This window comes from Neovison vison, chromosome 5, assembly GCF_020171115.1.
Source record: "Neovison vison isolate M4711 chromosome 5, ASM_NN_V1, whole genome shotgun sequence".
Taxonomy (NCBI): Eukaryota; Metazoa; Chordata; class Mammalia; order Carnivora; family Mustelidae; genus Neogale; species Neogale vison.
The window spans coordinates 33,433,944-33,459,132 of record NC_058095.1 but is presented as its reverse complement, the minus strand read 5'-3'; the positions used below and the strand labels follow the sequence as shown (position 1 = coordinate 33,459,132).

General features: G+C 40.4%; 1 protein-coding gene across 2 annotated transcripts in view; it reads right to left on the bottom strand.

The window, feature by feature from the left end:
* Positions 1-25,189, bottom strand: part of AP2B1 (adaptor related protein complex 2 subunit beta 1) — a 126,579-nt gene that overhangs the window by 17,873 nt on the left and 83,517 nt on the right. For both annotated transcript variants that reach the window (XM_044248420.1, XM_044248421.1), the window contains 2 exons: positions 24,317-24,462; positions 20,262-20,391 (listed from right to left, as the gene is read on the bottom strand). In XM_044248420.1, the coding sequence (XP_044104355.1) occupies positions 20,262-20,391; positions 24,317-24,462 (276 nt within the window). The remainder of the gene's footprint in view (positions 1-20,261; positions 20,392-24,316; positions 24,463-25,189) is intronic.

Here is a 25,189-nt window from a genome sequence, read left to right as displayed (position 1 = left end):
ACCCTGGCATGCTTACTAGCTGTGTGACTTTGGGCAAGCAAGCAGTACTCAGCTCAGGGTCCTGTCTGCACATGGAGACAATGGCACCAAACACATGGGCTGCTAGGAAAAGAGTGGGTTAACATCTGCAACGAAGCACCAAGAATGGTGCCTGGCTTACGGTAAGTAATAGAACAAGTGTCTGTGAAAGAAAAATTCCCTCTTTCACCATCTCTTTCACCCATTTATTCAGAATTTTTCATAATAGAAGATAACCATAGTAGGCATAAGTGATATTTTCCATGTGCTCAAACACAATACTACTGCTATGCTAAAAAGGGACCAGACGAGAGGGGGAAAAATAGGCTTATTAGCAAGCCCTTGGCCTAATGATTCTTCTTGCTACTGTGTCCTTCATAAAATATCTCTTTACAGGGTCAACAGCACAGATCACTCTGGGGGAGGCAGTTCCCTTCTCTTACAACAGCTTTTCAACCTCTGCATTTTGCAGCTCTCAAAGTTTTACTCTTGGCTAGAACTCCATTCATTCAAGAATATATGGTTCTCTTGGATCCACCTCTCCAGCCTAGTTCCTTAATGTCAACCATATCAAAATTACTGCTTGTTCCCCCAGACACTGAAACTCACAGCTCTGTGCCTCCTTAGTTGTTCTTTCTGTTTAATATATTCTCCTGAAGCTTCAGCTGTCTGAAAAACCCCTATTTAATGTTAAGATTCAGTTCAAGCTTAAGATTTCTCAGGAAAACTCTAATCCTGCCCCACAGCACCCCTGCATACACCTCTAGCACAAAATAAAATAACTGTTTGTTTCCATCTGCCTCACTCACAATATAATGAACTCTGAGTGCAGGGGCTCTCACTTTCACTGGCATCCTAATAGCTTAAGAAATATTTGTTGCATGAAATTAAGGGGAAGATGTTGAGCAAATGGAATGAAACACTGGTTTCCCAACCCCTTTTCTACCTCTATTATCATTTGTATGCATAACATAATCCCACTAACATCTCTTGATCAGCAAACTGTACTCAACAAGGCTGGGATGATAGATAAATGCTATTTTTATTTCAAATTGCTGAGCTAATATAACATCTATATGCTAAGAATAATATAGGTAGTAAATCACAACTCAAATACTTGATTCTCCAAGGATGTGCCAATCACTCCTTAGGAGTTTAGGCCAAAAAGAATCTTGGGAAAAACACAGTTATGAAGCCAGTTCGATTCCAATCTGGACGGCAGCTCCTCTCAAAAAGAACCTTAAAGAGTGTAACTCTGATTGCTCCAGAGTTTTCTTATTTTGAAATTCGCCATCCCAATAGGTACAGAATAGAAAGACATAATCCAGACAAGCTAGAGAACTATTTCCCGAGAGCTTTAAAATCAATGCCTAACTTGCCTATGGGAAATCAATGAAAACATATATATACCAACTGCCTTAGTATTTTCACCTGGATAACTAGTATCTCAAAATGAACATGTCACAAACCAATTTCTTGATCTCCCCTAAAGAGAAACTCCTGCTGTCTTTCCAAACACAGTAAACAGAATACCACTAAGCCTTCTAATAGTGCCCTTGCTTCTGCACCTGCCTCCTCCACCCTCTGTAACACTTAGCTTCCCCAGTCTATTCTCAACACAGCAGCCAGAGGGATCCTAAAATGTGGGTCAGCTCATAAATACCTCTCTGTGCAAACCTCCAATGACTTCCCGTCTCACTCAGAATAAAAACCAAAGTTACAATTGCCTATAATCTGATGCCTATTACCTCTCTGATGTTATGTGCTGTGACTCTCTCCCTGCTAGCTCCATGTCAGCCACAGGGGCCTGCTGTTTTCCCCTGCACGCATCAGGTACTCTGCGACCTCGTGGTTTGTGCATTTGCTCTATCTTCTGTCTGCAATTCTCTCCCTCTCCAGAAATCTGCATGCCTCATTCCTGGCTTCCTTTAGGTCTTTGCTTAATCAACTATTATCATTCCACACAGGTCTTCCATGACCAGTGTGTTTATAAAATCACACCACTCAATCTCTAACCCCAGGACTGTCTATCCCAGTCTCTGGTTTCTCTGACCTCCACTGCCCTCATCGGACACACTATTTTACTTATTCGCTAGTTTATCACCTGTCCCTGTACCCCAGCCTCCAGCAGAATATAAATGCTATGAGAGAGGGGGTTTTTGTCTCTTGTTCACTACTATATTCTCAGTTTCTAGAACAGTGACTGGTACAGAGTACTCAATAAGAATGCTAATTGGAAAATATACTACTCAGAGTATCTGAAAACCACTGAGGTTTAGACAACATATAAACTTGGTCTCGAGTTTCCAAAAGGACAGTACTTCAGGTTTTTTCTAGTGTACTTCCCTTAACAGAAGAGGAAAGGGGGCACCTGGGTGGCTTAGTGGGTTAAAGCCTCTGCCTTCGACTCAGGTGATGATCTCAGGGTCCTGGGATCGAGCCCCGCATCAGGCTCTCTGCTCAGCAGGGAGCCTGCTTCCTCCTCTCTCTCTGCCTGCTTCTCTGACTACTTGTGATCTCTCTGTCTCTGTCAAGTAAATAAATAAAATCTTTAAAAAAAAAAACAGAAGAGGAAAGTATGGATGTCTATACTGGGGTGGAAGTAGCAGGAAGGGTCAGGGTTGGGTGTATGGGGGTGTAATATGAAGTAGCTCACCACAAGAACAAAATTTCTTTGAAGTTCCATGCTATTCCACAGTGCATCTGTATGTTTTAATATGAAAATGTGTTTATCCCCTTACCACTGAGTAAAACTGATGCTCCAGGAAAAATGTGCCACATGTATTCCTCGCTTCAAGTACCTCCTAGCATGGTGTTTAAAATTGTGGATCATGACCAAGTGATGCTTCTTAAAATTAATACAGTGGGGGACGCCTAGGTGTGCCCAGGCTGAGTGGCTAAGTTGTTAAGCATCTGCCTTCGGCTCAGGTCACGATCCCAGGGTCCTCAGATGGAGTCCCACATTGGGCTCCCCGCTCAGCAGGAAGCCTGCTTCTCCCTCTCCCACTCCCTCTGCTTATGCTCCCTCTCTTGCTGTGTCTCTGCCAAATAAATAAATAAAAATCTTTAAAAAAAAATTTAATATAGTGGGTTGAAACTGGCATAAAAAAATACAATAGAGGGGCACCCAGGTGGCATAGTCAGTTAAGCCTCAACTCTTGACTTCTGCTCATGTTGTGATCTCAGGGTCATGAGATTGAGCCCTGTGTCAGGCTCTGTGCTCAGTGGGGAGTCTGCTCAAGAGTCTCTCTCTCTCTCTCAAAATAAATAAATCAATCTTCAAAAAAATAAAATAGAATGGAAAATATCACTGTGCATCTCATGAAGAGTTAAGTGATGTTTCCCAAAACTGTTTTCGTTTTATGTGTTGTGTGTATGTGTATGTGTGTACTGTGTAAAACACATTTCTTCCTGTAAGTTTCCATCAAGAAAGTATAAAAGCCATAATATACACCCTGTTAAGGGCAAGCAGTGAGGAAATGGATTCAATGGGCAAAGGAACAGAATGCAAACCTCAGCTTCTGCTCAGAGGATGCCTAAAGATCACAGATGGTACCAAAGGGCAGATGACCTAATCCTCCAGTCCTCTGCTCTGTCACATGCAACATGTGGCCACAACAATATGAACCTGCCTGTCAGGGACATCAATAGGAGGAGCAAACAGAAATGATTATGGAGCACTCGGAAAACACAAGAGCAGGCTATAAACGCTTAATAATAATAATGATTTTTAGAAGTTACTTTCCGTGGCTGCTGGGGAAAGTGCAGCCTGTCAGTGTTAGCCTGTAACCACCAATTAGTTTCCCACCATAGTATAGGAAGCCCGCTGCAGTAGCTACAGCCTCTTTATGGTGCACAGCTGGAGATGAACAGGCAAAATTAATATTCTAGCCTTGTTCCAGTGTACTCAAAAGTACTATAAAAAGGTACGAGATGAACTCAGTCTGAACTCTGGTAAATGCGGCCTCTCGCCAGAGATAACCGCAGGAGGCACTGCCACAGGAAAAACCCAGGCAAGTGGCACACAGCTCACCTCTGAGAGTGTATCATCTACTCTTCCATGACGTCACTTGTGACCTTTCCAAGTCTCTGAAGAATTTTTTTTTTCTTTCATTCCTCCTCTCCATTTAGCTTTTGGAAAGATTATTTGCAGGCTGGTCCAAGCTAGGACCAGGCAGTGACGCCAACCATCACCAGTTCTCTGAGGAATGATGATTCAGATGTGTTTTAAGCACCACACCACCTAGTCCACAGATCCTAGGGGATTGGCTCTGAGTGAAGGTTTTTAACGGCACACGACTGAGTGATGCTGTCGTCTGGAACTCCAGCAGAAGTAGCTCTTTCTGTTAGCTGCTGGAGTTACTAGCTGTAGTTCTGCATTCCTGGTCAATGCCAAAAAAGTATCTACCATCTTTAGTATAAATATGGTGTTCCACTTCAAACCCCACTAAAAGATCGAGAGGTCTCAGAAATTGAAGTTTAAAGGAGAAAAGAAACTGCAGTGAAAAATACAGCAGAAATAATCACGAGATCCACCACAGAAAGTGTCACTTTACCTTCCTTCTGATGCTAATTCAACTTGAACTTGAAGAGCATCTTTCTTTAGTTTACTTCCAAGATGGAGATTCAAACAAGAACCCTCTAGCTCTGTATTCTTTCTTTCTGTATTCTTTCCAACAAATCACATGGGATTACCTGGCGGCTGAGCAGCTCTCCAACAGTAACAACCTGGTGCCGATTGTAGATAAAAGCCACACTTGTTTACTCTCAAAAGGTTAGGACTTCTCTCATTGTTAAGAGCATGTGGACAGGGGAACTCTGTGAAATGTGACAGGTGAATTGTGACAGGTTCCCCATCTCCTGCTAAAAGCAGTGGCCCCGTGTCTCTAATCTCCTCTTGGAAACATGCATTCCAGCATTTGAAGGTTCTGTGTTCAAATAGCACTTAGAGGGGGAAGGAAAGCTCTGAACAGACCTCCAGGTGAGCTCTTAAACTGTAGCATATATAACTATGGGCCTTTAGAACAGTAGTGAGATCCTAAGAGCCAACCTCTTTTAGTAGGCCCAGTTTCGAAAGGAGGTAGAAAGAAACCAAAACAATAAGGCTCCTTCTGTGGTCCCTACCTTGTCAGGAGATCTGCTTTATCTCAATGTCAAAAACTCCCAAGAGTTTACACCACGAATTAGAATGAATTAGAATGCAGGCCAACTGAAATCTCCAGAACACCAAAGAAAAGATGGAAGACTGTAAAGTGGTAAGGATGGATGGTGGCTTAAAAGACTTCTGGATTAAACTGTCAGAAGCTTCTCATTTGGTCAAGAGGACATCAGAATGATGACTGTCCGCCAAAGACCCAAGGCACTGCACCAGCGCCACAGCTACTGGAACCAAACCGTGTAATGCTTTTGAAAATTAAACCAGACCCTCAAGTACTGCTTTAAAAAAGAAACCCATCTCCTTCAAAACCATTTGGAAATAAGGTGGATAGGTCACAATGTTCACACAAGATGACCCATATGGCAGGCAGAAAAAGCAGCCCACCTGTGGCGGTCACTGAAGCCACAGGCCCCGCAGGTAGGCCAAAAGCACAAGGCCAGCTTTGTGACAGCTCAGGCTGGCATGGATTTCAGCCCCGAAAGGTCTAGACCCTTTTTCTCCTTATCTCTGAATTCATAAACAATCATACCCATTCCCACCAAAGTATACTTTTCTGATACCAAGTGCAAAAATTCTCAAACTGGGAAGTGCTAGACCACGAACTTTACGTTTTATTTTATTTTATTTTATTTTTTTTTAGGGTTCTCTTTCCCTTTAAAGGCAAAAGTTAGATAGTTTTGAGTATCTGAAAAAATTGTTTTCTAGCAAAGAATGGAATGAGATACAGTGATCTGCTGGCAAAAACAATGTTATTTGCTCTTCCTATTAAAATTTGTCTCCCTACAGCTTTGTGTCTATCAGGATTTTGAAAAAAGCTTCTTTCTGGTCTCACAGTAAAAGGGAATTGTTCAGCTCTAATTCCTATCAGGCATCCAAATGATTTTGGATTTCTCTGAAGCTCTAAGACACTTACAGAATACCCTTCAGCTTCCAATTTACTTTGAAAATATCATCCAAAATAGTCTTAGGCAATTAGGATAGCAGTTTAATAAATAGTTGCATGGTGGCAATTTGTTTTATTTAAAGTGGCACACAGACATAGGTTAGCAACAGAAAACGTTCTCCAAATATTAGAACAGTAATATATTCTATTTTCCTAGTTATCTCCAATCTTGGAATTAGGGTCCATTAATGTGCTGTGCTCTTACCCCTTCAAATACTGATGAGCAGAGTAAAGAAACAACAGACTCTAATGTTTGCTCTGTCAACTCTGAGAGAAAATGAATTTGAATTTGTAGTCCTCGGAATAAAACTGGGACAGAGGGGCACCTGGCCGGCTCTGTTGGTGAAGCATGTGACTCCTGATCTTAGGGTCATAAATTCGAGCCCCATGTTGGGTATAGAGATTACTCAAAAATAAAATCTTAAAAATAAAACAAAAACTGGGACTGGGGCCAGACCTACCCAGGTAAAAGGGTATTAAATCAGAGTCATGGGGTAGGCTGTGAGGCCACTGAGAAACAACAGGCAGAGACAGAGTCTGGGCATACTTGGCTTGCTAAGACAAGGAGAGATGGCCTTGCTGAGTTTGGTTCAAGAACCACATGCATCTGATATTTGTAAACACTCCCTTAAATGAAAACAAAAAGTTCATTCAACAACAAATATTTATTAAGTATTCTGTGCTAGGTATTGTTATTGTTTCGGGCACTGGGAGATAGTACCAGTGCACCAGAGAGTGCCCTTTTAGCTTGCATTCTAGTGGAAGAGGAGGTGGAGGTGATAATGAATAAGCACGTTAAGCAGTATTTAACAGGGATAAGTGCTCTGGGGAAAAATAAGGGTAAGGGAGGGTCCAGAGTACTGGGAGCCCAGAGTGGAAGACTTGTTAAAAAGGTACTATTTTAGCAAAAGCCTGAAGGAGGTAAGTAAGCCATATAGATATGCAGACTGGGAAAAGGAACATTCCAGATATGGGAAAGAGCAAATTCAAAGGCCCAGCCGTGGCAGGTACCCTCTGAGGGTCAGCAAGGGAGCCAGTGTGGCCACAGTGGAGTAAGGCATGGTGGGCCAGATGCACTCAAAGAGGAAAGGCACGGCTAGATCACAAAGGGCCCTAGAGACTACTGCTGGGATTTTGGCTTTTCCAGTTAGAAAAAAAAATCCAGTGCAAGTTCTTTCAGATTGGTGGGATTCTAACAGGGCAGTGGTATAACAAAAATTAAGCAGTCATCATAACTCTGATAGAACCATGCCTATGTGGGGATGCCTGGGTGGCTCAGTAGGTTAAGGCCTCTGCCTTCAGCTCAGGTCATGATCCCAGGGTCTCTGCTCAACAGGGAGCTTGCTTCCCTTCCTCTCTCTGTCTGCCTGCCTCTCTGCCTACTTGTGATCTCTGTCAAATAAAACAACAACAACAAAAAAATCTTAAAAAAAAAGAAAAAAAGAAGAAGAAGAAGAAGAACCATGCCTATGTGGACAGGGTCACTGGAGAGGGCAGCTGGTGCCTCATGAGGAACCTGGGTCAAGGGAAAAGAATGCTAAGATCCATTGCATCTGTTTTTGCTTCAGGTAGCTCCCACAGTTTTACAAAGTTTTAGATGTCAGACAAAATAAATCAGAATTTTTTTTTTTTTAAAGATTTCTTATTTATTTGTTAGAGAAAGAGAGAAAGAACACACAAGTAGGGGGCGCAGCAGGCAGAGGGAGAAGCAGACTTCCCACTGAGTAAGGAGCCCAATGTGGGACTCGATCTCAGGACTCTGGCATCATGATCTGAGCTGAAGGCAGACGCTTAACCGACTGAGCCACCAAGGAGTCCTAAAATAAATCTGAAACTTAACAGCAAATGTAAATGTGATCTCTTCAGCCAATATAGAACCTACCTGCCATACTATCTTGACCAATCTGGTTACTATCCAGAAACCTCTACTGAAAACCCCAAATTCTCTCTTCCTCCAGCAGCATTTCCACAGGCCTTTCAGCTTGCCTGACAATTCTGCAAACCCTACGGTCTTATCTTAAACAGGTTCTGCCAGATCTATATAGGCCCTAAACCTAAAGGCACCACTCTCTCTGTTTTTTCCTTGAGAGATCTGGCTGATGTGCCCCTGGCTGCAGCTGCCACCTCTTAGAATACTACTTCCTGTGACACCATGAACTGTTTGCTACGTAGGGCTTACTGTTAAACCTAAAAATAAATTTAACACATACTGTACTGAATGATAAAACAGTGAAGACAGGGCCAGTAAACTACCAATTAAACGGCGCCAGGGTGGCTCAGTTGGTTGAGCGGCTGCCTTCGGCTCAGGTCATGATCCCGGACTTCCAGGATCAAGTCCTGCATCGGGCTCCCAGAGATTTGGGGAGTTTGCTTCTCCCTCTGACCTTCTCCTCTCTCATGCTCTCTCTCACTCATTCTCCCTCAAATAAATAATAAAATCTTAAAAAATAAAACAAAACAAAAAACCTACCAGTTAAAGTTGACTAGATAATCCACACCCCCGGTCTGGTATGTTGTGAGACAGAAGACCCAATGGGTACTCAAAGACCTCAGTAATGAGAGAGAAGGAATATTACTCATTTTAAAATCTTAGGCTAAAAGTGATCTAGAATCTAAATTAGATCCTAGGTAATTGACATATAGTCTCAGATTAATTAGCAGCAAATCATAAATTAAATGGGTTCACAGGTGTGCCAAAGCTCTGTTCTGCTGTATTAATTGAACCTTAACAGGGACAAAAGGAGGACATACAGGTTCCAAGATGTCTGGGCACACAGGCAGGCCCCCATGTGCAGAAGCCAGCTCCGACTAGCTTTACTGAAGCAACAGATCAGACACAGAAGAGAGAGATCATTCTCAGGAGCGTGAGCTATGGAATTGAGAAGTTCTGTGCTTTCATCCTTCTGACTCCTTCAGTGGCTCCTGGAAAGGATCACTGTTACCACACGAAGGACCACCATTTGTACTCACATTTCTCAAAAACGATTAAATAATATTTTCCTTGGTCTCCAAACTGTAACTGATTCTAAGTACATTTACCAGTGTCTCTGTTTCTAACCACTTTTTCTCCTTAAAATTAGAACAATAAAACTGACATCTATTTGCAGTGCACACAAAGAAATGTCCTTCCATAAATTTAGGCCTTCCTGAAGTGGACTGAAAGGGAAAATGAATTCAGACTGAATATATTTTCATTATAGGCCCACCTAACTAATTTCCAGGTGAACCTTGAACCTTGATTCAGAAAGAAACTTGGTCTATAAAACCACAAGCTGTAGAATGAGGATCTATACATAGAATCTAAAAGAAGACACATTTTAGTTCAATATAAATAACTTGAACAGTTTTAAGATAAACGGGCTATTTTTGGGTAGTAAATCATTAGTAGTATTCATGCAGATGTTGAGATGCCATCACTGCTAATACAGGGTAAACTCGATCAGAAATAGGGCTTGGGGCTGGGTGGCTCCGTCAGTTAAGCGTTTGACTCTTGGTTTCAGCTCAGGTCATGATCTCAGGATTGTGAGCTGGAGCCCCTTGTTGGGTTCTGCCACTCAGCGCACTGAGATTCCTTCTCTCTCTCCCTTTTCCCTCTTACTCTCTCTCTCAAATAAATGAATAAATCATTAAAAAAAAAAACAGAGCTTGAAAGTTTTATTTTCAAGGTCTATGGATCTCAATACCATGAAGCCTATGCATAACTCCTACATAAAAATTATGAATAAAGCAAATTCTTTTATCTCATTGAACATGATACTACAGCAAAATATGAGTGTTAATATGAATGAGGGCAGGCTAGGGCTCTCAAGTGGGCTTCAATCCAGCTGAGAAAAACCCCAGTGAGCTCTCTTTAATTCCAACTCATGATGTAGTGTAAAGCATTAACGGTTTGCATAAAGATTATTAGCCATAATGAGAACATAGGGACTAGAAAGAGGTACCTGCTTTTTATTCAGAATTCAAAGTCCTCTACTGCATAAAGATCACATGGTTACATCTACTTTCCAATTATTTATTAAATCAAAACCACAAAATTTATTCCATTTTTTAAAAGATTTTATCATTTATTTGACAGAGAGAGAGAGACAGCAAGAGAGAGGGAACACAAGCACAGGCAGGAGAGGGAGAAGCAGGCCTCCCGCTGAACAGGGAACCCAATACGGGGTTGGATCCCAGGACCCTGGCATCATGATTGGAGCCAAAAGCAGACGCTTAATGACTGAGCCACCCCGGTGCCCCGATTCCATTTTTCATCATCCACTCCTAAGTTAACATCATGACATAAAGAAGGCTGGGATTTTAATAGATAAAACCCACAAATTTTTTTTTGAAAAATTTTTTAAATTTTATTTATTTGATAGAGATCACAAGTAGGCAGAGAGGCAGGCCAAGCTCCCTCCTGAGCGGAGAGCCCGATGTGGGGCTCGATCCCAGGACCCTGAGATCATGACCTGAGCTGAAGGCAGAGGCTTAACCCACTGAGTCACCCAGGTGCCCCCACAAATCACTTTTATTAACCACTTTGGAACTACTGTGTGAAATTCATTATTGCTCAAGATTTGTAGCTTGGGGCTCTGTTACTTAAGTAATCTGATCTCAGACCCCCCCTTGCCCCCCCCCCCCTTTTTTTAATGAGGAACTAGGTCCCAAGCTTGGGTGTTCTGAGAACTGAATTCTGGATTCCAGGAACAACTGTGTCCTGCCACTGATGCCAGATTTATGATCCACCTGGACCAGCTCTGCTTATCAAAATACAGAATTCTTGTCTATTGCTTATGGTGGCTCTTCAAAGATGGAAGTTGCTATTAATAGATATATCCTAACAGAGAGTCTCAGAAGCCAGTATCTGAGTGTCGGTTTCAGAAAGACAAAAGATACTGCCCAGTAGAATCTTGATTACCTTAATAAAAAGGATAAGGAATATTCTCAACAGGGATAACCTAGTAAAAAAGCAGTATCTAGTACATAAGATACTCTAATTTCTCAGATGAGACATGAAAAGTACATCAAATTGGAAGCAGCAATCTGAGAAAGTAATTTTCTCTTTCTTTGGTAGTAAAATGTTTTCATCCTTCATAACCAAGCCTCCATGACCTACATAGTGCTAATGGAATATTTCAGGTTCTGTCCTGTCTATAGGGGTTATTTTCAGCCATGGCTCTACCTGTCCGACCTGGGAATCTCTTACAGCTCCCATAAAATCCACCACTTCAAGATCTCCACAGCTGTTCAAGCAGCATGCAGTCCCATAAAAGCAACCAGAGTGCATAGTCCTCAACTGTGGATCCTGGGAGACCAAAGGATGTTCTCAATACTGAACTTGTTTGGCTTGCACAACAGTCAAGAAAACTCAGCAAATGCCAAGCTGGTTAGCTTCATCTGATGGAAGCTACTGAAAAGGTCTTCCATTTGGAAGGATTTATCAGTTTTTTTGGTGTAACAGCTACAGCTGTGGGCTTTCTGAGTGTGAACTGACATATGTAAGCCATGAAATACCAGGGACAGGGACCATCTGCAACTGATTGTCTCACAGGCTGCGACTCAAATGTAGGAGTAGCAAGGGACAGAATTTTCTCAAGGCCATACACTGGCAAAAAACCCTTTTGGCTAAGATCTTAAAGATATGAATAAATAGGACTGTAAGATTGTGTTCTTTGCAGCTGGGAGCTTCAGCACTTTCTGCCCTAATCATTCAAACATTAAAATGAAAGAAGTTGTTTTATTTTATTTTCTTTTTTAAAAGATTGTTTTATTTATTTCACAGACAGAGATCACAAGTAGGCAGAGAGGCGGGCAGAGAGAGAGAGGAAGGGAAGCAGGCTCCCTGCTGAGCAGAAATCTCGGTGTGGGGCTCGATCCCAGGACCCTGGGATCATGACCTGAGCCAAAGGCTGAGGCTTAACCCAGAAGTTGTTTTAGAAAAGACATTCAAAGAAAAAAACCCAAGAGACATTTTTGCTAATATTCATCCTCCTATCTAACAATCCTTATGTAGGATTTAAAGGCGACAGATTGATAACAAACACCATATACAGGAAAAATTCTTTATCCATAGGTTTACCTCCAAGGCTCCTAATTATAAAGTGGTATAGAAGGAAAGAAGAATTTTTATAAAGGTGCTATAAGACTTTCAGGTAAAGATAGCAGACTGAAAAATCACAATGATGATTTCCTTCTCCTGAAAGAAATTCTGCCATAATTAAAGAAAAAAAAATTTAAGGGTATAAATTATAAAGATAAGGTAGGAAAAAAATACAATAGCAACAAAGTCTGGGTGACTGTAAAAGACATGGATTAGCAGCACCACCACAATTCTCAAAGACTCAGGACTGGCAGCATGTCTGGAACTGTATGGGGTGGAGTGGGGGGATGCAGGGCGGGAGTGCCAAAAGAAAGAGCATTAAAATGCGGTTGTAGTCCCAGATCCCCACCACCACCACTCTAAGCTACCGTAGCCCCTCAGCGAAAAAATAGAGATTAATTCTTTTAGAAGATAAAATACACGGTACTTTGAAGGGTGTCAGGCATGGCTGAGGGGTGGTGGATTCAGTGAATTTATGCATAATGAATGCTGACACTCTCTAGCCATCTTTCCCAATTTAGCTGCCAGAAAGCTAGCAGAAAGCCTTTATATTCTAGACAAGAGAGTCAAAGATAATTTTTGGAAGAATTAAGCCAGCCCAAGAAGAGAGACATTTAAGTACTAACACAGAGGATTCCAGTTGCCCTCAATGATGAGCAAAATGGAGCTCTGGTCCTGGGTCTCATGGTTTAGAAGCCATGCTCTGATCTTCCTCTGGCCTCCCCGCAATTCATGGACAGAAGAATCATCAGGACCAAAGAGATATGCCCAGACAGAACACACAGAATCTCCTGGCAGACACACCCAACACTGTTTTCAGGGCCTGCTTGAGATACTTCTACTAATCATTTTTTCCTGAGGGTCAGTTAGCATGCCCTTAGGTCCAAGGAATGACCAAAGGGTAGAGATAGGATGAAGGCGACTAGGATGTGAAAAACGCTTCTCCACTTATACTCCTGAGTGGACAAATGGGGAATTTTAGTAAAGAACCAAATGGAGATCCTAGAAATGGAAAGTACAACATGTGAAATGAAAATTATAGTGGATGAATTTAACAGAAGGCTGTAGTGTACAGAACAAAGAGTTGGGATACTTGAAGATATATCAATAGGAATTATCCAGTAAAAAGAACAGAGAGAACGAAGACAGTTTCAGTGATCTGAGGGACAATATCAAGTAGTCTAACAATTGTGTAACTGGAGTTCCAGAAGGAGAGAGATAATTGTGCAGGAAAAACTTGAAGAAATAATGGCAAAATTTTCCCAAGTTTAGGAAAAACTATCAACTTACAGATCCAAGAAGGTCAGTGAACCCTCAGCCTGGTAAACACAAGGGAAACATCTAGGTACATAATGGTTAAACTGCTGAAAACCAAAGATATTAAGAATAAGAGAGGGAACCCACAGATCAGCACCATCCAAGAAAACTTTCTGTAAAGGTGGAAATGTTCTGCTTCCATAATGCCCAACCTAGTAACTACTAGCAACATGTGCACCTGAAATGCGACCAATGCAACTGAGGAAATGAGATTTTATTTTAATTAATTTCAATTTATATAGCCACATATGGCTAATGCCCATCATAATGAACAGTGTAGCCAAAGAGAATTATGAGATATCAAGCCATCATAATATGTGCACTTTAGTGATTCAAACAAACAGTAAAAATAGAAACAAAACAGTTTAAGATATGGAGGTAACTGGAAACCTAAACACTGGGTATTTCATGTTAAGGCGTTCTTATATTTTAACGGGAACAACAGTTATTGTGGTTATATTTTTTAAAAGAAACATGCTTTAAAGATATATATATTGAAATTTCACAGATGAAATGGTATGTCTGAGATCTGCCTCAAAATTAAATGGAGTAGGGCTCTAGACAGGGTATACATGAAAGAGTACTAACTATAGATAATCACTGAAGCTCAATGATGGGTACGGTATACAGGGACTCATAACACTATTCTGTTTACTTTTGTAACGTTAAGAATTTTCCACAAAAAGTTTTTAAAAAGTAGAGCAAAAGGAGAAAGATGGAAAATAAGAAGGTAAAACAGGGATTGGCTCAGGAGGGTCAACATACAAATGACAAGACTTCTAATAAGAGAAACAGAAAATAAAGGGAGATCTACAAATTTAAAAAAAAAAAAAAATCCCAGAACTGAGGGCTACAAGTTTCCACTTTGAAAGAGCCCAGTGAGTACCTAGTACAATGGATGAAAAGGCTCATACCTCTTGAGGCACATCATTATGAAATTTCAGAATATGAGAGATAGAGAAAGGATCTTATAAGCTTTCTTTTTTTTTTTTAAGATTTTATTTATTTATTTGACAGAGATCACAAGTAGGCAGAGAGGTAGGGGGAGAGAGAGAGAGAGAGAGAGAGAGGAGGAAGCAGGCTCCCCGCTGAGCAGAGAGCCCAATGTGAGGCTCGATCCCAGGACACTGGGATCATGACCTGGGCCAAAGGCAGAGGCTTTAACCCATTGAGCCACCCAGGCACCCTCTTGTAAGCTTTCAATAAGAAAGAACATTAGCGCAGAAAAAAATCAAGAATCAGAACCTCATCAGACTAGAAGGAAAATGATTTCTAACCCAGACACAGAAACTGTCAAAAGTATGAAGTAGACATTTTAGAACATGTGAAACTTCAAAAGCTTTATTCTCTATATACCCATTCTCAGGAAGCTACCAGAGGATATTTTTCATCAAAATGAGGAAGTAAACAAAGAAAAGAACCATATAATAGGAGACCCAGCACTGAAACGAGGTGAAAGCAATGAACTTCAGAGTGATGATGAAGGGAGATCCCAGGATGACAGCCAATCTTTCACAGATAAGAAAATCAGTCCAGAATAGAGCAGGTCAAAAGACTCCAGAAGGGACTTCAAGAAAGTGAAAGTGAAAAGACTCCTTGGAAGGGTCTGATCTCATGGGAAGTTGGGACTGAATTATAATTAAAAACACAAAAGTTAAGCTAACAAGAAGAGATAGTTATTAACAGTAAGTATGCAACTGCTTACAAAAAGTTTTATGGAGAAAAAAATAATTACACTTTTTAGCTCAGCTTTGAAGTATAGTCCTAATAATGTAAACACTGTGGGTGCCTAGGTGGCTCAGTCTGCTAAGTGTCTGACTCTTGGTTTTGTTTGGTATGATCTCAGTGTCATGAGATCGAGCCCCATGTTGGGCTTCCTGCTCAGCAGGGAGTCTGCTCCCTCTGCTCTTCTCTCTCTGCCTGCCTCTCTGCCTACTTGTAATCTCTGTCTGTCAAATAAATAAATAAAATCTTTAAAAAAAAATTTGTTTATAGGGGGCGCCTGGGTGGCTCAGTGGGTTGGGACTCTGCCTTAGGCTTGGGTCATGATCTCAGGATCCCAGGATTGAGCCCCATGTCAGGCTCCCTGCTTGGCGGGGAGCCTGGTCTCCCTCCCCTTGCCTCTCTGTCTCCTTGTGATCTCTTTCTCTGTGTCAAATAAATACATAAATAAAATCTTTAAAAAAAAGATTTAAATTATTTTTAGGGTGGTCAGTTGTTAAGCGCCTGCCTTCAGGTCAGGTCATGACCCCAGGGTGCTGGAATCAATTCCCACATGGGGCTCCTTGTTCCGTAGGGAGCCTGCTCCTTCCTCTGCCTGCTTTGCCTGCTCATCCCCCTGCTTGTGTTCTCTCTCTCCATAAAAGATACATAAAATCTTTTTTAAAAAAATGTTTATAAAATCATGGACAAAATTAAAACCAATGATCTCATAAGGGTGTATACAGCCCAGTGAGAAAGGAAGCCAAGCAGCTGTGGGAACTTTACAGCATTTGTACAAAGCCCAGGATGAATACAAGTTATGTTGAAAGTCTATTGTCTTTTTGCAGACACTGACTTGATGAAACAGTCACTCGCCAGGTGTCAAGTTTGAAGAGGTATATTGGGAAAATGCTTCTAAGCAACTAATACAGATGAAATGAAAGTCAAGGATATCAGAGTCAGAGACAACTCCTTTAGAAGTTAATTCTAATTTAGACATTTGTTAATGTTTTTTGTTTTATTTAAATAGAGGGAACCAATTCTCTTTTTAAAAGAATATAATTGTATGCTATAAATAAACTCAAAATCAGATCCCACTAGAGGCAAGCTAAACTTCATGTACTGTTTATAAATTAGATTCACAAAGGCTTTAACAACCAACATCGGTACAGTAGGAGACATTTTCTTGGCTCACATCTCTACTAGGTACTTAATTCTTGTCTCTAACGTAAAATCTGTTTTACATTTTAAGAGAGAATAGTGTCTTTTAAACCTTTGAATAGCGTTTCAGACAGACCATAAGCAAGTAAGTTCTTTGATGAGCACTGTAATAAAACATTTTTAAAAAAATATTTTATTTATTTATTTGACAGAGATCACAAGTAGGCAGAGAGGCAGACAGAGAGAGAGGGGGTGAAGCAGGCTCCCTGCTGAGCAGAGAGCCCGATGTGCGGCTCGATCCCAGGACCCTGGGGTCATGACCCGAGCCTAAGGCAGAGGCTTAACCCACTGAGCAACCCAGGCACCCCTAAAACATTTTTGTATTAAGTTCTACACGACAGTTCTGGCAGCTGGGTTTATTTGCCCTATATATTGAAAGGAAATTAGCCAAAATAATTTAACCCACACTGCCTTCAGAATTTCATTTCCTCAAACTCCAAACATTTTTTCCTTTCCTGATTTTATGGTCTGAAGTAGAAAAGCACTAATTTTCCCACATGAGTTCCTGGGTTTAAACACTATGTAAATATAATGTTTAAACACCAATCAACCCTCACCTGGCTTCATCTGGATCTTTATGATCTAAGCTTGTTGGAGTTAATATCTGATTCTTTTTGTTTATACTGGGACAAGGGCAGAATGGAAGCTGGTATCTAAAGTTAACCACCCCCCTTAAGCTAGCCATTACTTTTAATTAGCACCAGCAGACATTAAATAGAGCTGCCCATAGGAGAAAATAAGTGTTTCTCTTTTAAGTTTTTGCTTATTTTCTCCCTGGGAAATGTCAATTTATGAGTAAATAGTCATAATTATGACATCTTTGAAAGATGTAAAATTTTTAAAGGTCTGCATCCTGTAACTTCAAGTTTGCAAAAACAAAAATTTACTAGTCCTAATCAATACTTCTGAAGGAAGGATTTGGACTAAGACTCAACTACTCTTATGAGGGTTCCTTATTCGGGATGCTCATTTCACTGAAGGAGAAATGGAATTACAGATAGGAATGTAAGCTGACATTCATTTATTTATTGATTCCGTTTTAAAAGCAGAAAAATTTGCCCTGGTTTCTGTGACCCAAATTCCCTTTTCTACTTCTACAGTAAAGCACTTGCATTCATGCTGACTGTCCTCAAATACTGTGCTGGAGGCTCTGTGGGCCAACAGGAGGTTAGATTTCAATGCAAAAGGAGCAGGTGTAGATTTGGGTTAGTTCCTTACTTCAGGATTCTGTGCTGGAAAAGCCCCTTAGCACACTGCTCTCATCATAGTAACAGCCAGTTCCATCTACACAGTAATCCTGTTTTGTTCTTCTAGTCTGAGCCAAGTTCTTTCATGACTCACTCATCATTGCTCCAAATCATTATACCCTTTGCAGAGAAAGAGGCATCCACTAACCGGCAACAAGGTAGGGAACTGGTGAACAGGCTTGGTGTGCTGGTATTTAAACTACCGAAAGAACATTAGTCTTAACTCCCAAGAAACTGCACTGGTGATGTCTCACCATCAGTACTAGGATTCACACTGCTATTTCCAGAAGATTGAGCAATGGTATCCCACTTGTCTTGACTGGAAAGTGGAAGGTTGATATTTTTCTTTAACCATTTTTAACATATTTTATATTTTTAGTCTCATTCAGAATATTTATTTCAAGTTCCTGGTGGAAGGGGAATACTCATCCTCTGTCTGCTGTGTCTTCTGTCTTTCACAGCACACCTTTCCCTCTTTATGGTTCAATTTGTGAGTTGTGTTTTTTTTTTTAAGATTTGATTTATTGATTTGAGAGAGTGAGCAAGCACAAGCAGGGTGGGGGGGCAGAGGGAGATGGAGTTGCTCAACCAACTAAGACACCCAGAGGCCCCAGTGAGCTCACTTTCAAAGAGATTTTCTTTCAGCTGGGAGTTCTGATGGCTCTGAAGTTTAGGGCTGTTGCAAAACAACTGCTTTGTTTTGCTTCTGCCAGGTACCGTGAGTTTCACCAGCCTTGGACCAATTTTACGTTAAGTTACTGGTGCGGAGAACACTGTATCTACATATCTTGTATAAATTTAGACTACATGCCCATTTATTATGCCATGTACGGCTAAATATTGGACCCTGGATTTGTCGTAAGAGGGCATACAGAATACCTGCCAGAGAGAAACTTTTCCATCACCTGCCTTACTGGAAACATTCTTTCCAGTTTCCCTTCCACTGTGGAAGTCACCCTTCCAGGGTACCAGCTCTATGCAGAGACCAGTTACAGTTCCCAATCTCAGGTGGACCCAGGGTTGTCTCTCTTGTCCTTACAAGCATTTAAAATCCCCGCAACAGGGGCGCCTGGGTGGCTCAGTGGGTTAAAGCCTCTGCCTTTGGCTCAGGTCATGATCCCAGGGTCCTGGGATTGAGCCTCACGTTGGGCTCTCCGCTGAGCAGGGAGCCTGCTTCCTCCTCTCTCTGACTGCCTCTCTGCCTACTTGTAATCTCTGTCTGTCAAATAAATAAATAAAATCTTGAAAAAAAAAACAAACCCACAACATCTAGGGATTATTTCTGTCTTAATAACCCTTTGATACTGCTACACTTGAGCTTATAAGCTTACTAGTCTGCCTTCATTTACCTGAATATAAGCTTGAAAGGCTTATATTTCAAAAGAGAAGTTCAAAACAGATGAAAACTGAATGAAACTCTCAACTAGTACTTAAGCATTCTAAAAAATTCAGCACTTTCAAGATCAAGAGGCTTCTGCAGACCTGATAAAGTTCTGAGCTCCAGTAAGACGCTGCTACTTACAATAGCTATGTGCTAATAGGGAGCCTTTAAATCCAAATAACCGTATTTTCTTTAAAAAAAAAAAGATCAAATAACCGTATTTGTGGTTATGTGTTCAAAGACAGCCTCTGCATAAATCTGTTCTCATATAAATGACAAATATGCTTCAAAAGTCTTTAGAAAAAAAGGTTTGTAAATAAGTAATACATCTTTACAAGTTTCTAAATATTTGTTAAGTAAAAGAACGAGTAACTTCCTATGTCAAGATATGACTTTTTTTTTTTTTTTTTTTTTTGAAGTAGGCTCCATGCCCAGCATGGAGCCCAGTATGGAGTCTGAACTCACAACCCTGAGATCAAGACCCATGCTGAGAGTGAGCTGGATGCTTAATGGACTGAGCCACCCACATACCCCAATCTGTTTTTATTTTTTTTTTTAAAAAAGATTTTATTTATTTATTTGACAGACAGAGATCACAAGCAGTAAAGCCAGCAGGGAGAGAGAGGAGGAAACAGGCTCTCTATGGAGCAGAGAGCCCGATGTGGGGCTCAATTCCAGGACCCCAGGATCATGACCCGAGCTGAAGGCAGAGGCTTTAACCCACTGAGCCACCCAGGCGCATCCTGTTTTTATTTTTAAATTAAACTCTACACCTATCGTGAGGCTTGAAATCACGACCCCAAGACTGAGTCACATGCTCTGCCAAATCAGCCAGCCAGGCACCAGTGACTCTTTTTTTTTTTTTTTTTTTTAATTAAAAAAAAAGGGGGGGGGACCGGGTGGCTCAATCATTAAGCAAACGACTCTTGATTTCAGCTAAGGTCATGGTATCAACCCCTGAGCTGGGCTCTGTGCTAGGCATGTAGCCTGTGTAAGAGTCTCCCTCTCCCTCTGTCCTTCCCCTGAGCCCTCTAAATAAACAAATAAACAAACTTTTCTCCCTAGTTATTTCAAACCTGAATATTCCATGACCAAATCTAATATGAGGAAGAGAGAGGGGCTATTTTTTATATAAGTGAAATAAAACTGGAAAGGTATCAAGTTGTACCCCTTCAGTGAAATAAAACTCTAACCTGCAGGTTATTCAGAGGTTCCATCTTCATGACAGGGCCCAAGGTGTTGAGAGGCAGGGAGACGTCAATGCTCTGGTTCGGCATCAGTGGTGTATGGATGGCCAGAGGAGTGCTAGGGATGACACCAAAGCTAGGAAAGTGGATGAAAAAATTCCAGAGGTTAATCAGGAGGCAAGCTTTAGCCACATCTTTGGGTTTCAATGATTCATTGCTAGATTTGAACATAATTTTCAATAAAATTAAGTGGAAAAAACAATGGATCCAAGATGCTTAATTCTAATTTGCTGTAACACTGATTACAATATAACCCATTTCCCATTAAATGGATTTGAGGAAGGAGAAAACATTCTTAAGTACAGAACTGCTTTGCTAGTTTCTTATGTTTCATACCACTAGAGAGACAGATTTAATAAGTTTCTTCCTCTCTTTTTTTTAGAACATCTTTCCTTAGAAAATCCTTGGGAGAAGAAGACTTAAGAATACACACCCTGTAAAGTACAATAACTTTACTTCATAGCTTGATAACCTGCCTCAGCAACCCAGAAGATTATTTACTGGTAATTCTAATTTTCTTTTTTGTTACCTATATAAGACACAATTACTGGAAAAGAGACAATGAAAGTTAAGCAAAATTCATTGGCTTAGACAATCCAAATAACTAGGACAAGCTGGTCACTTTCTAAGCCTAAGACAGGGAGTGTGTACCTACGAGTTTGACTTCATAGAGAAGCCTAATAACAATCAAGAATAGTAAAGAGATGGGAAAAACCTGATTTTGGAGTTACATAAATAACAAATACATATGAGAGCAGACATATTTTGGTTTTGCTTTTGTGTGTGTGTGGTGTTTTTTTTTTTTTTGAGCAAGAGTGGCACTAGAGAAAGCGAGCATATGGGCAAGCAGAGAGGAGGAAGGGGCAGGAGAGAGAGACTCTTAAGCAGGCTCCACGCCCATGACCCTGAGATCATGACCTGAGCTGAAATCAAGAGTTGGACACTTAACCGACTGAGCCCTCCAGGTTCCCTAAGAACAGATGTGTCTTATGTACAAGAAATCAAGAATTTCAAATAGATGGAGCATAAAGGGAAAAGTAGACCTATAGGTGTAACAAATACACAAATGAATGATATAAATTTATATTGAATTTGTGTTCTAATTAGCCTCAGGAAGGAAGATGGGACTATAATATTTATAAAGTAACTATAGAGTTTATATAGGTAATACATATAACTATAGGGTTTATATAGGTAATTATCTTTCAAGAGTCATAGGATGGCAGAAGAAACATTTTCTTTTTCCTAACCTATGCTTTGGAATATCAAAATGTAGTAATAAAGTGATCCTGAGAATAATTCACGACTCATTTTGGTGTAATATTTATAGATCAAAAAACCACTGTGCTCTTTTGATCCTGTTCTCATGGTCAGCAAACTCTATCTGAAGGCAATACTGGCATAGAAACATGACAGCAGCTTAGTTCCTAATCTTCGAATTGCTCCTCTTAGAAATGATACAGAAAAAAACAAAGAAAAATTCCTTGCAAAAAATTCTCTACCCACAGACAAAATGATTTATCTATGTAGAAAACTGTAAGGAATCTACAAGAAAGCCACCAGAACTAATAAGGGAATTTAACAAAGTTGCATAATTTCAACATAGAAAAATCAATATTACTTCTATATTAATGAGAATGCTATTTTTATATCATCAAAACTACGACATACTTAACTCTGATGATAGACATGCAAGATCTATACAAGAGAAATTATAAAACAGTGCAGAGAGAAGTTAAAGATAACCTAATAGAAAAAGCAAGCTGATGGATTAGAACTCGGTATCGTTTGATATCAATTCTCTCCCAAACTGATCTACACTCTCAAAATCCCAGCAGGCAAAGGACCTAGAATTGCCAAAACAATTTTGAAAAAGAGCAAAAGTGGGGAGTTTGTACTATCTGATTTCAAGGCTCACTATGGAAAAAAAAAAGTTCATTTTGACTCTCTTTCTTTACGCCACATTTAAAAATTATTTCAAAATGGATTATAAAAGTTAGTGTTAGAGCTAAATCTATATCACTTCTATTAAACACACACACACACACACACACACACACACACACGAAAAAAGTTCTTTGTATCCACAGGCCAGGCAAAGATTTCTTAGAACACAAAGAGCATAAGCAATACAAACCTTTTTCTTTTTTTTTTTAAAGATTTTATTTATTTATTTGACAGAGAGAGATTACAAGTAGGCAGAGAGGCAGGCAGAGAGAGAGAGAGAGGAGGAAGCAGGCTCCCTGCTGAGCAGAGAGCCCGATGAGGGACTCGATCCCAGGACCCTGAGATCATGACCTGAGCCGAAGGCAGCGGCTTAACCCACTGAGCCACCCAGGCGCCCCAAACCTTTTTCTTTTTGAAAGACACTGTTAGGAAAATAAAGGCACAGAAAATATTTGCAAGACATATATCTGACAAAGGATTTGCATCCACAATATATAAAGAACTTTTACTACTTGATAATGAAACTAAAAAAAGAAAGATCTGAGCAGATACTTCACTAAAGATATAATGGTCATTACAATGATGAACAAATTGCTCAATATCATTAGTCATTAGGGAAATGCAAATTAAAATGAGAAGTAAATTAAAATGCAAGTCACTATAAACTCTTAAGAATGGCTGAAATTGGTAAGTAGCTGGAAATAGAATTAGTCTGACAAAAGGAAACACAGACTTTCTAGATAAGTGATTTCTAATGTACCAAACTTTCAATCTAAGGTATAAAAGTTATTTCCAAATGTCTAGAAATAAGTAAGGCAATCACTGATACAAGTTGTTACTGACAGATTTTATTAAATCTGCTTAAAGGTCCAATTACTACTATATCAGAAACAAGTGTGATTATCTTTTTTATGAATAAATGCACCTGCCATCAAAGTCTAGCAGGCAGTTTCCTGAAGCATGGTATTTAATACAAAACAGTGATGTTTCAGAACTACAGAAAATCAGTATTTACATCTTCATGGTCCCTTCCTTATTAAGTCACAGAATTCATTGCTAAAAGCAGATCGCTTGTCTACATTACTTAGCTAACAGGTGGACAGACTATGTTCATCAACCAATTATGTTCATTTTCCCCACCAAAATGTGGGCTTTGGATACTCATCTGTTTTGTTCACTATTCTAGCCCCAGTACCTAGAATGTCTGGCACATAGATGCTACAATATTATTTGTTGAATGTATAAATGCATTTCAATGAAAACTTTTTCTGTGTGTAAATGGTTTATTAAAAACTTCCTAGTCCTTTAAGAAGGCAGTAAGTTCTGGTTTCCTTTTTTATTTTTTATTTTTTTAAGATTCTATTTATTTATGGAACAGACAGATACACAGTGAGAGAAGGAACACAAGCAGGGGAGGGGAAGTGGAAGAGGGAGAAGCAGGCTTCCTGTTGAGCAGGGCGCCTGATGCTCGGCTCAATCCCAGGACCCTGGGATGGTAACCTGAGCCAAAGGCAGATGCTTAACGACTGAGCCACCCAGGCGCCCCTGGTTTCCGTTTTCCATATGGATGAGTTTCCCAACAAAATTTCGAGGGCCTCCAGAGTGAAAGCTGACAAGTGAATAGACATGCAAGACCAGCTCTCACTCTACACCCAAATGTGCCAACATGAGAGTTTTAAACACATTGTTAAAAATGGAATATTGGCAGGCACCTGGGTGGCTGAGTTGGTTAAGCATCTGCTTTTGGCTCAGGTCATGATCCCAGGGGCTTAGGATGGAGTCCCACATGGCACTCCCTGCTCAGCTGGGAGTCTGCTTCTCCCTCTGCTCCTCCCTCTGCCTCTCCCTCTGCCCCCCCCTCCGCTTGTGCTCCCTTTCCCTCCCCCCAAAATAAAGAAATAAAATCTTAAAAAGATCATCTCTCTCACTCTTCCCCTATCCCTCTTCACCCTAATAAATAACCAAAACAAATAAAAAAAAAAAGGGAACACTGGCTTGTTGTACACAAGGCACATTGCTGTTTCATGACCAAGCTGAGGACTCAGACTTCTTACCTATTCTTGTTAAACTGGATTGCAAAGTCTGTCATGTGTTGCAAAGCTTTGTTGGTGAAGTTCATTTCCATATAGATGTGCCCTTGGCGGTGAGTAAATGTTCCGGAAATCTCCAAGCCTTTAGCTTTTACTGCAGGCAGCCAGACCTAAGAGACAGTATAGAGCCCAGTGGAACCACACACGATTTATCTCAATGCTATTTATTTTGAGTATATAAAGATGAAATTAAGAATTGGCTTCTTCAGGCAATTATGGTGATTTTTATACTATATCAAGTCAGATGCAAAAGGCTCTAGATATTCTCTGAATTTTGAGATTGTTCTCAATTTAAGAACCAAACCAAACCAAACCAAACCCACACAAAAACAGTCTATGAAAAACCTGGCTAGTTCTCCATCTTCTGTTCAACTTGGTCATTTTACTGCTTGACTACTGCTACCAAATGTATATACAAGAAAAAGAGAAATTCCAATGAGAACAGTGTGTTTTTTTTATTAGCCCCTCTGGTAAAAGGCTTAAAAGGGAGGAAACTGAATCGACTAATGAAAATAGCATGTCTGTATCTTTGAATACTTTTTTTTTTAAATTATCACTAAAACCATTATTAGTAGTCTTAAGGGCAAGGACTTACATATATATGTCTTATGTGTATATATATATATATATATATATATTTTTTTTTTTTTTTTTAATTTGACAGAGAGAGATCACAAGTAGGCAGAGAGGCAGGCGGGGCAGGGCAGGGGAAGCAGGCTCCCCGATGAGCAGAGAGCCCTATGCGGGGCTCAATCCCAGGGCCCTGAGATCATGACCTGAGCTGAAGGCAGAGGCTTAACCCACTGAGCCATCCAGGCACTCCTCTTATGTATATTT